The 16,272-nt window shown below is 40.1% G+C and overlaps 1 protein-coding gene across 1 annotated transcript in view; it reads right to left on the reverse strand.

Moving 5' to 3' along the window:
- Positions 1-3,624: 3,624 nt before the first annotated feature.
- Positions 3,625-16,272, reverse strand: part of Hsd17b4 (hydroxysteroid 17-beta dehydrogenase 4) — a 73,392-nt gene continuing 60,744 nt past the window's right edge. Inside the window, exons 23-24 of the mRNA XM_052155590.1 lie at positions 9,090-9,217; positions 3,625-4,046 (exon numbers count right to left, since the gene is read on the reverse strand). Coding sequence (XP_052011550.1) covers positions 3,957-4,046; positions 9,090-9,217 — 218 coding nt within the window. The 3' untranslated portion in view covers positions 3,625-3,956. The remainder of the gene's footprint in view (positions 4,047-9,089; positions 9,218-16,272) is intronic.

Below are 16,272 nucleotides of genomic sequence, written 5' to 3' on the forward strand. Positions count from 1 at the left end.
ATAGAAGGGGGCTTACAGGACTTTCGGGGAGGGGGGGGCTAGGAAAGGGGAAATCATTTGAAATGTAAATAAAAAATATATCGAATAAAAAAAAGACCAAAAAAAAGGAAAAAAAAAAAACTATTCGTGATCTTTAAAAATGCTATTTAGGAAGCAATATGGGAAGCCAGAGAGGTGGTTCAGTGGTTAAGAAGTTTTGATGCTCTTGTGGAAGACCCACAACCATCTCCACAGGTTCCCACATGTTTCTTTAGTCTCCTCAAACACATGTGCGAGTACACACACACACACACAGTCTAAAATGAAAAAGAACAAATATCCCCAAATGAAGCTGGGACCTGAAGTATAAGGGGACGTGCTCTGTTCTTGCCTGGCTTGACCCACCCCAGTAGGCCAGTGTGTGCTCTTTAGCAGGAGAGGGAGGGATGCGGCAGATAGACAGACAGACAGGCAGCAAGAACCACAGAGAGACAGAGACAGACTGGTGTATGGTGTGTACTGAGCCAAAAAGGAACCGTACATATCAGACGTCTCTCTAACCTCCCAGTCTTCCTCTTATTCCGGGGACCACGTTACTGTGCAAGTGTCTTCCTCATTTGTATCACATTTTCAGGAACAGTATCCACTCTAACTGTGATAAGAAGGTGTCATATTGTGGTATTTCTGTTTTGGTTTTGTTGGGATATATTTATATGAGTTTTATGGGGTACATTATAATAACTTTGCACTTATATGCACTGTATACTATCTCTAAAAACAGCAATGTTTCATTGTACAACTCTGTGTGTGTGTGTGTGTGTGTGTGTGTGTATGTGTGTGTGTGTACATGTGGTAGCTCCAAGTTGTCAAGAATCATTCCTGTATGTTGTTGCTCCTTGCTGAATGAGGCAAAGGTCTCGCAGGCAGACCCAGAGTTTCCCCATAACACTAGTCTCACCAGTCAGCTTGCTCTGGGGATCCATATCCACCCCTAGGATGGAACTACAGACAACTGCCACACCCACCCAGTGTTTACATAGTAGGTTCTGAGAATCAGAACTCTTATCTACATGCTTAATCTAGCAGTGTGTGTGTGTGTGTGTGTGTGTGTGTGTGTGTGTGTGTGTGTGTGTTTTACAAACGTGAGCTCACATAGTAATTTTGAAATTAGAGAGCAGTACCCTACTCTGGTAGAAAAGTGAAACATTCCTCTTCTTTTGGTACCCCTTAATTAAGAACTTTCTGTCCTCCTTCCTCTGCCCTTCTGACTCTAACAACCAGTATTCTACTCAGTTCTTCTGTATGATCAGCTTATTATTCCTACAAACAAGGGGAAGGATGTTATGTGTGCCATTCCTCTATGTGTGCCTGGCTTACTCCACTTAACAAAATGACATAATGCTGGACCATTTGGCTGCTGCAAATGACAGGCTATCAGTCACTCTTTTCATAGCACAATATTAATATATATGAATGTGTATGAATGCAAATATTATATGTGAGTATATATGAATAAATTAAAATACATGTGAATGTGTGAATATATATACACATATATATATTCACATATATAAAGTCACCTTTTGGTCACCATCCACTGACAGCATCTAGCTGATTTCATATGTTAGCCACTGTGGGCAACGCTGTAATAAACTGGGAGAGCGGCTCTCATTTTGATGATTTTTGTCTCATTTGCATACCAGGTAGTAAACATGGAGAATCGCATGGCAGTTCTACATTTCACTTTAGACTGGCTCTCCAGCTGTCCATCTTGACTTATGTATGTCTGTTCCAAGTGCATTTGTCCCCTTAGCATCCTTACGACCATCTGCTGGAATTTACTTGGTGGTAGTCATTCTTGCTGAGGTAAGACGCTAATTTACTGTGGTTTTCATTTGCAATTCCCTGATAGTTGGTGAACCTGAATATTTTCTCATTACTTGTTAGCCATTTACATGTCATTTTTTATCCGTTCGGTTCACTACCATATTTTAAATTGGTTTATTATTATTATTATTATTATTATGCTGTTCGGTTTTTCAGTTCGTTTTATTTCTGGATAAGTCTCGACAGATGACAAATGTAAAACGATTTTTCTTTCACTCTATAGGTTGTCTTTTTACTGTTGATTTGCTGTACAGATGTTTCTGACTCTTGTATAATCCCATTTGTCTAGTGTTTGTTTGGTGAGCATGCCTCTTAAGGCCTCTATAGAAAGATCAGTGCATGCAATAAAGCCTGAAATCTTCCCCATTTTCTTAGTTTTGAACGTTTAGAATTTTGCTCCATTTTGAGTTGATTTTTGTGTATAATATAAGGAAGGCATATTTCTGTACACATAAATTCATATTCCCCCCTCCAAAAAAGCACACCTCCCCACTTTCAGTTGTAGCAGGATCATGGAGATCTCATTAAAGGTTAGTTGGTCATATGATGTGGATTATATGCTGAGCTCTCTCTTAATTTCCATTCACCTATGTATCGTGGTGTTCTGTTACTCAAGCTATATAGCTCTGCTATGTTATGGGCATTCTCGTCTGTAGATTCATTCTTGTTCTCAGGGTCACTTTAGCTATTATTATGCTAGTTAACCTTAATTGTCAATGTAACAGAACTGACAGAAATTAGTAAGGTATCTGTGAGAAAACATAAGACTAATAATATGCTTTCTTATCTGGACATTAGTAGTTCTCTGACCTATAAGACTGACAGAGAGATAGAATAACCAAAACACAACTTCCTTAAGAGAAGGATAGAGCATCTAGGGTATACAACCAACACTTTCATTAATGAACAGTGGCATGTGACTTGATAAGTGACTTCTACTGGGATATTACTGAGCTTCAAGCTTCCCCAAGCTCATCATGAGCAGGAATTTAGTATCATAAAGACCAACAGTGAAGGACAGCTTTTGTTTTATTAAAATTAAATTGGAAGAGTGGATCACTCTGCCCTAAGGTTAATTTTGAAGGACCCACTTCCTCAGCTGCAGGGAAAACAAGACTGCAAGCCTACTCCAGGAAGTCCCTTGCTGCTTGGCTCAACGTCAAGCCCCTCTTCAAGGCAGAGAGTAATTATTAGCTGCCTCAGGATACCACTTAAGGGCTATCCCAGCTTCAGCGCTGCCTTCAAAGAGAAGCAGAGGCTATGTAACCTTTTGTACCCAGCCCACTTTCCCAGACAGGAGCAGAGCCGCTGAGCACTCCCTGTCAGCACTGTGCCCAGGAACTCTCCATTGCAAGGCCTAATTTGCAAAGAGTTAGCAAAGGGAATTCCGAGTGCAACAAAACTGCAGCTCCTCCACCTCAGCCTGACCATCCCCTCGTCCTTTGCCTTTGCAGACAAGCCACCCAAGCACAGTCCCAGGCACAGGGCCTCAAAGCAAGTGCGGGGACACAGCTGTGTAGCCCCCTGCTGGAGACTATAGGAGTCCAGGCTACTGATGAAACAAACAAACGTACTATTTTTGGTGGATTTAAAAATACAGTGAAAATAAAATTTCAAGCAGAGGGGGATCAAAGAATTACTTGAGAGCACAAAGACTCTGTTCTTGGGCACCGCACTATCCTAACAGTAGAAAATGAGGACATCCTGGGAAATTCATGAAATACAGGGGCTGAATGCAGAGAAGCACAGTAAGGAAGATAAGTGGTAACGTGGCTTTTATTCATTCAGTTTTCCTTTCAACATACGAATGCTATTACAAAGTCTAAAGGCACCAGACTTGGTTGATTTTTTTTTTTATTAAGATACAGATCTATGAACAGAACCATTATTTGCTAGCTAGATTACAGTTCCTTGTAAAAATAATATGTGAAAAATTAGTAGAAAATGAAAATCTGAAAGTTATCTGAATCTGAAAACGTTCAGCGATTTCTGCTGCACGTTACCGTGGATCACTTCGCAGAATGCTGGAGCACAGCTGGGCGGACAGCAGTTAATTATTCTCATTTCTTTAGCAGCACACAGTGGGTCCTTCAGAGCTTGGCGTAGTCTTTAAGAATCATCTGTAGTTTCTGGCTCAGCATGATGTTCCCCCTGGCCTTCAGTTTGCCACTGAAGAAGGCCTGGAAAGCAGGAGGGGAAGAGCAGCAACAGTTAACCTTACACTGCCCCTCTTTTTCAAAAGGACAGTTGTTCAGGCTGACAGCGGGTGAGTTAGTAACCGGACGAGGAAGGCAGTTTCAGTCTCGCTACAAGAATTTAACAGTTATAGATTGCACACATAATTTTAGCTATCTAAGAAAAAAGACCCCACACGTTTAGAAAAATCACAGGCTGAGTTCTCTGACTTGACGGGCTTGGTGACTCTGTTGGCATCTGCACTCTGGCTTTACTCTGTTATTACATGAGGATTTGAGACTGCATAAATAAAAGACTACACCACATTCCTTCTTCATACAACTATTCTACTCAGAACTTGAAAAGCGAACTGAAGATGCTAATTACATCTGCACCACACAGTGGCCACATATAATGTCAAAATACAACAGTACCGCACTGTGGTGATAGGTAACAGTATGGGAAGACCAGGTGAGCCCAGGCCCTGCCACTTACTAGCAACATGAACCTGGGCAAACCACTAAACCTCCTGAAGCTCCAGCCCCTACATCTCTCTCCAAAAACTCAGGACAGCAGCATAAAGTAATACACCCTTGTTATATGAGTTAAATAATGTGAAAGGTGGTATATGGTAGAGTATATAAATGAGTATATTCATTTAACATGCTGGCGTGTTAAATGAATTCTTAACCCCTCCACATTTTAACATTTCTAAATCTCTTGATAGAATCTAGGTTTTTCTACATTTAAAAACATTATCTGCAAAAATGAGTATTTTAGCTTTCTCCTGTCTTCTATGTCTTTTTGTAAAATGGTTTTGAAAGTAAAATATAATTACATCATTTCTTCCCTTCCCTTCCCTTCCCTCCCTCTACCCTTCCCATGCATACCTTTTGCTCTCTCTCTCTCTCTCTCTCTCTCTCTCTCTCTCTCTCTCTGTCTCTCTCTCTCTCTCTCTCTCTCTCTCTCTCTCTCTCTCTCTCTCTGTCTCTGTTATTATATGCACACAAACACACACACAGAGTCTATTCTTAAATATATAAATACAGCCTGCTCAGTCCATATAATGTCACTTGTATGTATGTTTTCAGGCTGCCCACTTGGTGTTGGATAATCGATTTGGGGCTCTTCCCGGGGTTAGAGTAGCTCTCTGTCTCTCAGCATCCCTCAGTTGCCTGCAGTTGCTTGTGTAGGGCTGAGGTCCATGGAGTCTCCCTCCCGTGTCAGTGTCTGCTATCCTCCTCCTTCCATCTTGTTAGGAGCATGTCTTCACCTCCTTCTGGTGCCCCGGTGTTCTGCTAACGCTGAGGGGTTGGGGGAGCAGCCTCCTGGAACTGCCCCGGGCTCTAATGCTTCAGCTCTCCTCACTCTGTGTCAGGTCACCTGCGGGGCTGTCACAATCATCCTTTATTGTGCTCAAGTTTGTTCCTTCTCTATCTAATTTGTTAGGATTCATATCATGAAAGGTATATTGAATTTTACCAAATACTTTTCTAGTGCATTTATAGGGCTGGTCATATGATTTTCCCTTCATTCTCTTGATATGACCATATGACATTTAGCATATGTTGAATCATTATCCTTGCATGCCTGTGAATAAAATAAATGTGATTATGGTGAATAACTTCCCTTGGCTATGTGTGTGCGCGCGCATATCTGTGAGTCTGTGTCTATGTCTGTCTGTCTGCTCACTCAGATACATACACAGGCTGTTGAGTTTGCCTTGCTAGTGTTTTTGTAGAGAGCTAGTCTGTCTATCTATGATGCAAGTGTGTCCTTGTCATGTCTCAGTAACAGAGCGATCCTAATCAACCAAGTGGGAGGGACTGCTGTCCCGGCAAGCACTGCTGCTAGCTCTTGTTTAAAAACTGTGGAACACTCAGGAGCACAGCCTTCTGGGCCTGGGGTTTCACTTTAAGGAATATTACTGATGATTAACGTTTGCTTTGTAGCTCAATAGGTGGTCTATTCTAGAGAAAGTTACACCATGCTGATAGATAGAACGTGTATTCTGTACCTGTTGGATGGTCTGTAATGTTAAGCCATTGATGTATAATAGAGTTTAACTCTCACTTGTTTTGAATGAATGATCTATCTCCTCACTGTTATATGGGGCAGAGAACTGTCCCATTATTTACTGTGTTAAAGCCTATATTTCTTTTAGTCTGTGTTTGGTTTTTAAAACTCAGTGCTCCAATATTAGGTACACATTCCTTTATAATCGTCCCTCATCTGTGATGAACTGATCTTCGGTCATTGTACAGCAAGCTTTGTCTGGTTTTGTCTGTCTCCTTTCTCAGATACAAATACAACCCCGCGCATTCCCACTTGCCACTCCTGTTCACTCTGCAATGTCGGCTTTCCATTTTTCTTTCAGTTCAGGGGGGACTTTACTCAGTAAAATGAATCTGTTGCATTTTTGAACCCCTGCATATCCTTGAGTTGGTGAAGTACAACCATTTACATTTGGTTACTATGGAGAGTTACAGATTAATGTTGGTGGTAGTTTTGAATTTTTTGCTCATGTTTTCCTTTCTACCATTTATAGTTTGGTGGCTGACTGTACCGACACTGTTGTTCCTCTGTCATATGTCTGCTCTAATAGGATTCACGCTTTGCTAACTCCTGGCATTACCTCCTTTCTACTCTTAGGTGCTGCTGAGATAGTCTTCGACCTCCTTCAGTGCTGCTTACATCTGAAGGAGAGCTTGACTTGATATCGTAACCTTCACTAGCAGTTATTTCTTTTCCACATTGAAATGCTCCTGCTCCGGAGTATTTCTACGCACACCTCTGTGTCGGTCTAATGGGGCTGGTGCGCTATACCTGTGATTTCTCCTGTCCTTAGGTTTAAAGAACCCTCGTTTGTGTTGTATGTACTCTGACAGTCTGACTGTGCTGCAGTGAGTGTCTCTCCTGAACACAATCGACAGGACCTCTGAGTCCTGGATCTGGATGCCCATGTCTTGCCCAAAATCAGGGAAGTTTTTAACCACAGACGCACTGAATAGTTTCTATGTCTGTAACCTTAACTCCTAAGTACACTGATACAGCCATCTGATATTTTCATGGTGTTTCATACACACTGAGTTTCTTGATTATTTTTTCCTCTATGTCTGATTGTGACACTTTGAAAGACCTATCTTCAAACTAAAATTCTTTTTTGTACTTGATCTAGTTAGGGCTTTTGACTAAAGTTTTTATCTTATTGAGCTTTTTGTTTTCCAAGATTTCTTCCTCTTTGCGGAATATCTCATTTATTTCCTGCACATCTTCCTAATTTCATTCGACCATGATCTTTTGAGCTCTCTTATTTAAAAGATTGATTGGTTGGTTTATTGTGTATATATGTGTGTATACCTGCATGAGTTCATGTGCACAGGTGCTCAAAGAGGTCAGAGGGCATCAGTTCCTTGGCACTAGAGCCATGAGCCACCTGATGTGAGTGCTGGAAACTGGGCCTGGATCCTCTCCAAGAGAGGCGTGTTCTCCACCACTCGGCTCTCTAGCCCTGTTACTGGAGACTTGCCATGGTGAGGAGGTATCCAAGTACAGCACTTGTTCCTCACATGTGACCATACGTGGAGGCTTATGCTACATAGGAGAGTACGTAGCACTATGACTACTAAGAGGATGCCTTCTTAGAAACAAAATTTCTCCTGAAAATGGCTCTTGGGATATTGGTTCATTATGTAATTTTGAGTTTGGTACCACAGGTTCCCGTAGATTCTTTTGACCATCAATACTAGTGCTTGGGTGGTATAACATCCTAAAGTCAAAGACTTACTGTTCAAGAGTTGGGGAACTCAAGCAGTTCAGATAGATGTGGTCTAGACAGCACACTATATGGTAACAATGGGGCAGGCTCTCTGAGGGACAGGCTGCTGTGACAGTGCAGAAGGCCTGAAGCTCCTGCCACCTGACTGACACTGGTACAAGTTCAAGTGTTTCGTTAGGAGAGACACGGTCATATTCACTTGCTTTTTGTCATACCATACTGTGGTGGAGCAGCTGAGGCAGGAGCCCCACAAGGTGTTACACTCCCCCTCTCCTGTCGGGGATGCATGCACCCAAAGCCCCCTAACTGTGTATGCTGGGAAAGGAAACACCAGCCTGGGTTGTTTTTATTGCTGTTCCCAATTCTCTCTGTGGTGGGTCTCACAGGAACTGAGTAACAGATGCATTGCTCGGACAGTTTCTAACTTTTGAGATATTTTATAAACAGGTATTCTGTATAGCATATAAGTAAGTGAAGAGCTTTTAATCAGGTTTTCTTCAATTCTTTCATCTCATGAGTTTGCTACTACGTGGAAGTCGTTTCTTAATACCTGTGCATTCAAACACTTCTCTGAGCCTATTCACTGTAAGGACCAGATAACAAGATTGGAACACCAAGCAATATAACTACAAACGAAAAATAAGATTTTTCTCCTCCATGTAAATTACTATATTAGCTACTTCAATTTTGTTTGAAAACAGGTTAACAGTTTCAGGATAATATTAACAACAGTCACGGAAGACACTCCTGACTTAATGATGATTTCCACTAACATTCCTTGGAATGTGTCAACTTCAGGACACAGTGAATATTAGTCAAATATCCTAGTTCTAGATTTTCACTGAGTTAGTAATGCTTTATTACTGGCTGAAGGTCACAAATACAAGACCCTGACTTCTAAGATGTTTCACAAACTAAAACCTCCTGAGAAAGTCAAATCACATTTTGTTTTGTTTTTAATTTTGGAGAATTTCAGATTTCTAATTTTTGGGTTATGGATCCTAAGCCAGTAAATCTATTCAAATATCTCAAAATTTCACTAACTGAAAGCTCAAACACTTAGGAATACTCAACTTATATCAATCACATAAACTGTCATTCAAAGTGCCTAGCATGGGATTTGTACTGTTTTAGTAAATGGTAAACAGGAATTAGACCCCCTAAAAACTCTTTTGAAAAGTATTAACTGAAATAGTAATTTTTAAAAATATAACTTGCTAATCAGAATATTAAGTATAAACTTCGTAAATAAAAATGTTAATAACATTACCTTCTGTGGGTCAAGCTTGCCCATGACCACTTCCATGAAATCCTCATCGGAAATGATGATGGTCGTATCGGCAGAGCCCTTTGCGGGACCTTGGTACACCTCCCCGGAGCCGCTCTTCAGGTCAATGGCTGGAAAACAAAACAGTGCAGGCCACTTTTCCTCAAAAATATCACAGCACAAAAATGTTAAACAAAATGGAAACTGCTCTAGTTTCCAAGTTAGACGATATCCATGTATTCTATACTTCTACTTCTAGAACACATACTTTCTGTCATTTAGGAAACTGTTGTTTCCTTTGTTGGCGGAGGCAGGCTGTCACGCAGTAAGCAAGACTGAGCGTGAACTCACAGCAATCCTCCTGCAGTGTGTTCCATCAGGTGGAGCGTGTAAATCCTTTTTCAGGTGCTACTTCTTTTAAAGTTCTTCAAAAAGGTCAAGTCAATAATAGTCTTTTTCTTAATGAAGACTTTCATATGATAGAAACATTCATATAAATATGAGCTAAATATAGAACAAGGTACTAAAGGGATGTGACTTTGCTGCAATGTGTGTGACTAAGGCCTTTAAGGTGCAGTCAGCAAAGACTCCTAGTCCAGGAGCACGTGAGGCTGCTCGGAGCTCATGTTCTCCAGCCCTTCTAACACCTGGAGTCATCAAAGGCTCTGACACCAGACCAGCAAGATTTTAAAACTAAATTTGAATAACACTCCAGTTACTCAAAAAAAATCATAAAAATGTATCATAATTTTATTCCTAAGTATTTTTCATACAATATCATGTTTTTCTTCTCCTGCTTCCTTATGCATAGCATGGTCTTTCTCTCTCCCCCCCCCCAAAAAAAATCAAACAAAAATAATACAAGTAAAAGACAAAACTAATAAAAAGCATATGAACTCACACACACCAGCAGAGAATTCTGGCCAGCTACTCCTGGGCACAGGACCTGCCCTGGAGTGCGGTTAATTCCCCAACCACAGTCTATTGGAAAAAACTTCCTCAGCATGAACCTATTGCAGCTGCAAACAGCTTCTTGGACTGCGCTTGTTCACACACGCCATCAGTCCCAGCACTCATATGGCAGAGGCAGGTGGATTCCTGTGAGTTCGAGGCCAGCCTACATAATGAGTTTCAGGACATCCAGGGCTACGTAGAAAGATCCTAACTCCAAAAACCAAATAAATAAAATAAACCAATAAAAGGTAAGGGAGGGCGTTGTGTCTACTTCCCCTTCTTAGTGCTGGGGCCTATGCAGGCCAGGCCTTGTGCATGCTGCCACCGCCTCAGAGTTCATGTGTGTCTGTTGTGTCTGGAGCTCTCCTAAGTGTCACATATGTGCTATTCCCTTGGAGCCATCCATTTTCACCACCACCTCACAGATCCCTGATCCTCCTCGAGAGAAGGAGTTTGAGCCAGAGTCACTCACTCTCTGTGTAGTGTCCACTTGTGAGTTCTGTGTTAATTACCTCCTACTGCAAGAAGAAGCCATCATGTCTGCTTATTTAACTAGCTTCTCTTCCATTAAACTTTTTTACAGAAAGGTTAACTGTCCCAGAAACAAGGTTAGTATCTGAAAAACACAACTTTTTTTTAACAGTTTAACACCATTGCTTTCTGTATAACATCTACAAAGCTTTGCTGAAGCTTCATGTAGGATGTCTCCCCTATGACTGACATGCATAAAGGAAAAGCCAGGCAGCAAGGTCAGCAAGATCAGCCTTGTGAGTGTGCTTTCTCTCTGGGTGGGGGGCTGGTGCAGCTGTGCCCACCCCCTAGAGGATGCAACAAACGCCCACCTCTCCTAAGGAAAGTTGAAGACCCTAAGACAAAATCTTCAACAAAATTGTAGAAGAAAACCTCCCTAACCTAGAGAAAGAGATGCCCATGAACATACAAGAAGCCTTCAGAACTCCAAACAGACTGGACCAGAACAGAAAGTCCTCCCAGCACATAATAATCAAAACACCAAATTCACTGAACAAAGAAAGAATATTAAAGCAGAAAGGGGAAAAGGGCAAGTAACTTATAAAGGCAGACCTATCAGAATCACACCAGACTTCTCACCAGAGATGATGAAAGCTAGAAGATCCTGGGCGGACCTCATACAGACCGTAAGAGAACACAAATGCCAGCCCAGGCTACTATACCCAGCAAAACTCTCAATCATCATAGATGGAGAAACCAAGATATTCCATGATAAAACCAAATTTACACAATATCTGTCCACAAATCCAGCCCTACAAAGGATAATTGATGGAAAATGCCAACACAAGAATGGAAACAACACCCTAGAAAAAGCAAGAAAGTAATCTTCTTCCAACAAACCCAAAAGAAGATACCCACACAAACATGAAAATAATATGAAAAATAACAGGAAGCAACAGTCACTATTCCCTAGTATCTCTTAACAACAATGGGCTCAACTCCCCAATAAAAAGACATAGACTAATGAAATATTTCTCATGTAAATCTTCAATTCTATCAGAAAATATTTGTAATTCCCCTTTTAATTAATTTAGTAATTTTTTATGTCTACCATTTTATCTACATTATTTTTCATGATAATCTTCAATTTTAATATGTCTTTCTATATACTTCCTCTATTTTATCAGAAATGTTTTCAATGTATATCTTTGATTTTATCACAAATATTTCTATTTCCACCTTCAATTAATTTAGAAAAAGCTTTTACATCAACCATTCTTTATGTAAAATTTTCCATGAAATAGTCAATTTTGGAGCTAGAGAGATGGCTCAGCAGTTAAGAGCACTGACTGATCTTCCAGAGGTCATGAGTTCAAATCCCAGAAACTACATGGTGGCTCACAACCATCTGTAATGAAATTGGATGCCCTCTTCTGGTGTGTCTGAAGACAGCTACAGTGTACTTATATATAATAAATAAATAAATAATCTTTAGAAATATTCAATTTTAACATGTTTGTCTATTTATTTCTTGTATTTTACCAGAAATATTTTCCATGTAAATCTTGAATGTTATCTGAAAATGTTTATAATTTCACTTTTAATCAACTTAGAGTTATCTTTATGCCTATCATTTTATCTAAATAATTTTCATAATAATCTTTAATTTTAACATGTTTTTCTATATATTCAACTTTATCAGAAATATTTTCCATGTAAATCTTCAAGTTTATCAGAAAATGTTTATAATTCTACTTTTAATCAACTTATGAATACTTTTACGCCTACCATTATTATATCTATATAAAATTTTCCATGATAATCTTCAATTCTAACATAAAATGTTTCTATCTCATATTTCAATTAATTTAGCAATGTTTTACATGTCTATCACTTTACTCCTTAATTTTCCATGAAAATTGTCAATTTTAACATGTTTATCTAAAATATTTTCCATGTAAATCTTCACTTGTATCATAAAGTATTTTTACTCCCCTTTTCAATACAATAAATAAAAAAGAAAGCTAATGGGAGGGGACAGAAAGGAAAGGGTATAAAGGGTTAAAAGAAGAAAGCAAACCTCTGCCAGCCAACAGACTGAGCATCTGCAGTTTTAATTCTGCACAACTCTGCCCAAGACCCACTTGGGGGGGGGGGGAGTGCACATAAAAATTCCACTCAGTAATAAAACTGTACTTCACACACTTTAGTCCTAGAGAAAAGGGGTAAATCTATCTCCTAGTCAACAGCAGTCTGTGCTTGTTCACACTTTCCCTCACTCAGACTTAGATACTCACCAACAACAGACCTTAGCTAACTCTAATACAAAAAAAAAAATGGTTCTTAGCAAGAATATAGAAATTTTGGGTAAAGAAGCAAAATGTTCAAATCCACAGTGGTTTAGTGGAAGAACTATCCACTGTAATCATCTAGACTCAGATATCTGCAAGGTCACAAGTAATCTCACTACAGAAATATAGAAGTGCACTTCCAGTCAGTGGCAGAGTTTACTGTGTTTATGAGTGATTACAGTTCAAATTTATGAGCACTAAGTCTCTAATAGAGTTCAGAAATGGTTCAGCTTTAATTTACTGCCCCTACAGGGAAGGGGCAGGGTAAAATCCCAGCAGGAGCTACAGAAGGAAAGCTGTGGTGCCTTTGCCTCCTGTGCCTAGGATGACGAGGTCTTAGTGGGCACAGACCCATCTGCCCTGATCCCATATGCTTCATTGTCAAGAATCTTAGAAACTGTTATATGAGTGAAAGGAATGAGGAGAACGGAACTTTATGCATCAAACAACAGCCACAAAGGAAAAACTGATTCACACGGTAGCCTAGGCTGTCCTCAAACTTGAGGCTAATCCTCCTACCTCTCCTTCCTGAATGCTAGGATTACAGAAGGGAGCCACTATACTACTCCCACTAAAATATAAGGTGTTTTGCAAGGACACAATACTTTGATACTATTTTGGCCAAAAGTTCAAAAACCTAATCAAGAATAATATTAAATAAATATAAACTAATGAATATTCTTCAAAATAAACTTTCCAATCCATCGAGGTAACAAATGAGACAGACAGATGTATCAAGGTTGCAACAGCCAGAGACTTAACTGAGTGTAGTGTGTGACCAGGCCAGACCCAGAGTACTTCTCCCCTCTCTCCATTTCTACTGTTGCTACTTCTACTGTTAGTATTCTTTTGCTTTAAACAACACTATTGGGACAAATGGTGGAGCATTACTGAAGTACTAGAGCAGATAATAATACTGTATCAATGTTAACTCTCTGGCATTGACAACTACTCCTTGCCAGAGAATGTCTTTGTTCTTGGAATAACAGAGTAGCCTTCACCTTACAATACCAAGTCTCCAAGTTACTCTTAAGTACATACTTTCACAAAATGGGATAAAATTTTAATAATTTGAAGTACTAGATGAAAGATAACTGTTCTCTTTACAATCTTTGCAGTTTTTACTCTCTAGACCAGAATTTGTTAAAAGAATTTGCAAATGATGTTAGGACACACCGTATACAGGGGGGACTGATGGCCTTTGAACAGTGCTACTCTCTGGGCACTGGACAGCAGCAGCTGTCACTGATGGGGAATTCCTTGAATGACAACTGGATAGCAGATTATCTCCAAGGATGAGATGTTTTCTTGAAATTCATGAGACACTTCTGAATCTTAACCCAAAATCTGGAATTGGCATATTTAAATTTTTGTGTATAGGCCTGGTACATGCCTGTACTCCTATAACTTGTGATGCTAAGGCAAGAGAGTTTCTAGTTTAAGGCCAGCCTGGGCTATAAAGCAAGATCTTGCCTGACAAAATAAAACAATTTATGTTTAGTCTAAAAAATCTTAAAAAGATAATCGAATTTGACTTCAGAAGATGAATTCCAAACCAGAGTTTGTAGATTCCGGTGGGCAAATTGCTTCCTCAAGAAAGGCAGAGTCTCATCTTCAAGGACTGCCAGTTCTAAAATCTCTACCCTTTCTTCCACACGGTGACAAGTTTCCAAAGTGTATGCACACTAATATTCAAGGAGCATCCTCGACCCAACGCTGCCATGGATTCGGCAGATAATGTAGTTAATTCTGGACACTTAATTACAACGTATATCATTAAAACTCAACTAATTCACTTCATAAAGAGTGAATTATTCAAACAAAACACATAGTATTTGCATGATCTTGATATATAGGTGAAATTTTTACACATGTCCATATAATGTAAAAAATTATATATATGAGATTGAAAAGAAACCAACCTCCTCCAAACCATTTGCTTAAACCCGTCACTCTAATGAATACAGAACATCTCCTGTTTAGCATCATGATGTCTTTAGGATTTAAGTACTTGCAAACAGTTTCAACAGTTCGAATGTATCCCATAACTGTAAAATACTCAAGCAACAAACAAATTCTTTGGCAATGTGTACTGACATATTTAGCATCACAATAAAATTATACAGTTGAAGCTTGTAAGCCAAACTCTACACAAACAGGAATGGCAGGCCATCTTCCACAGCCTAAGTTTCAGTTCTGCTCTGCTCCCAGCTGTCCCTTAGCCACAAGCTCTAGGCACACACACAGCCTGCAGTCCAGCCCAAGCCTTGACTGGCCACAATCCTACCATCACAGCTCATCTACTCTCTCTACACACTCCTTCCTCTTCACCATTCTGCAGTTTCACTGATACTCACCATACTCAAGAACATAGGTTCAAAACCTGAGTTTTACCCCAGACATCTTTGTCTTCTGATATCCAGACATAAACAGTGCTAGAGGAGGTTGGTTCTATTTTAGCAATAGTTTCACATGGGTCCTCTCTCCCTCTCCCTCATTATGACCTTAACTTAGGTCTTTCTTTCTTCCAACCCTGTAGGGGCGGGGCCAGGGCACATAAACACTGAACTATTCACTGGATGAACCGGTCTCCCGTGCTCTGAAGATAAGCTCCCCTTCTCCAAGCCTCTCACTGCCTGTGCTCCACATGCACACATGCAGGTCTGTAATTCTGATCAGTGCTCAGCCTGGATGTTTTTGGAATTCAAAATTATTCTGACTTTAGTAACTCTGAGTGTGAAAACACCCCGTTGGTATAACACCATATAAATTATTTCTCAACTGACTGATGTATTAAATACAGCCAGTAGCACCACATAAGCCGGAGTCAGGTTTTGTTAGCATTGAGTTAAGGGGGAAAACTTATCTATCTTTAGATGCTTCTGCTCCCAAATTTCAGATCAGTGTAACTGCTTTAATTTTCAGCCACCAACAATTCTGCAGGCTACCTGAGCCTCCTGCTCTCCCTCTCTGCTGTGTGGTACGTCCTCAGGCACAGCTGCATCCCAGCCCTAAGCCTCTTATTCTGCCAGCTTTCACTTCCTCTAAACATTACTGTTAGACGTCAGAATGGGATCCAAACAGTTTACTAGACAATTTTTGAATTGTTTTAGAAATTATCAAATATGATCATTTCTAGTAAACTCTTTCAACAATATATTTCAACACTGAAACAAAAGACAGAGCACATCCACACAGTAAAGCTACTGAGTTTGTTCTGAAGGACATGGTAGCCTCCCTCTAAACGATGATTCCCTATGGCGTCTGGCACTCCCAGCCTGAGCCTGTGCATGCTGAAGGTGGGCTGCAGGCCTGACCAACTGCCAGCAGACACACTGTAGGCCTTCCTCAGAGCTAAGCCCACACCAGAGGAAAAGAGACATGTAACCAGAAATGACCAAAATACAGCA

Source organism: Apodemus sylvaticus, chromosome 13, assembly GCF_947179515.1.
Source record: "Apodemus sylvaticus chromosome 13, mApoSyl1.1, whole genome shotgun sequence".
Taxonomy (NCBI): Eukaryota; Metazoa; Chordata; class Mammalia; order Rodentia; family Muridae; genus Apodemus; species Apodemus sylvaticus.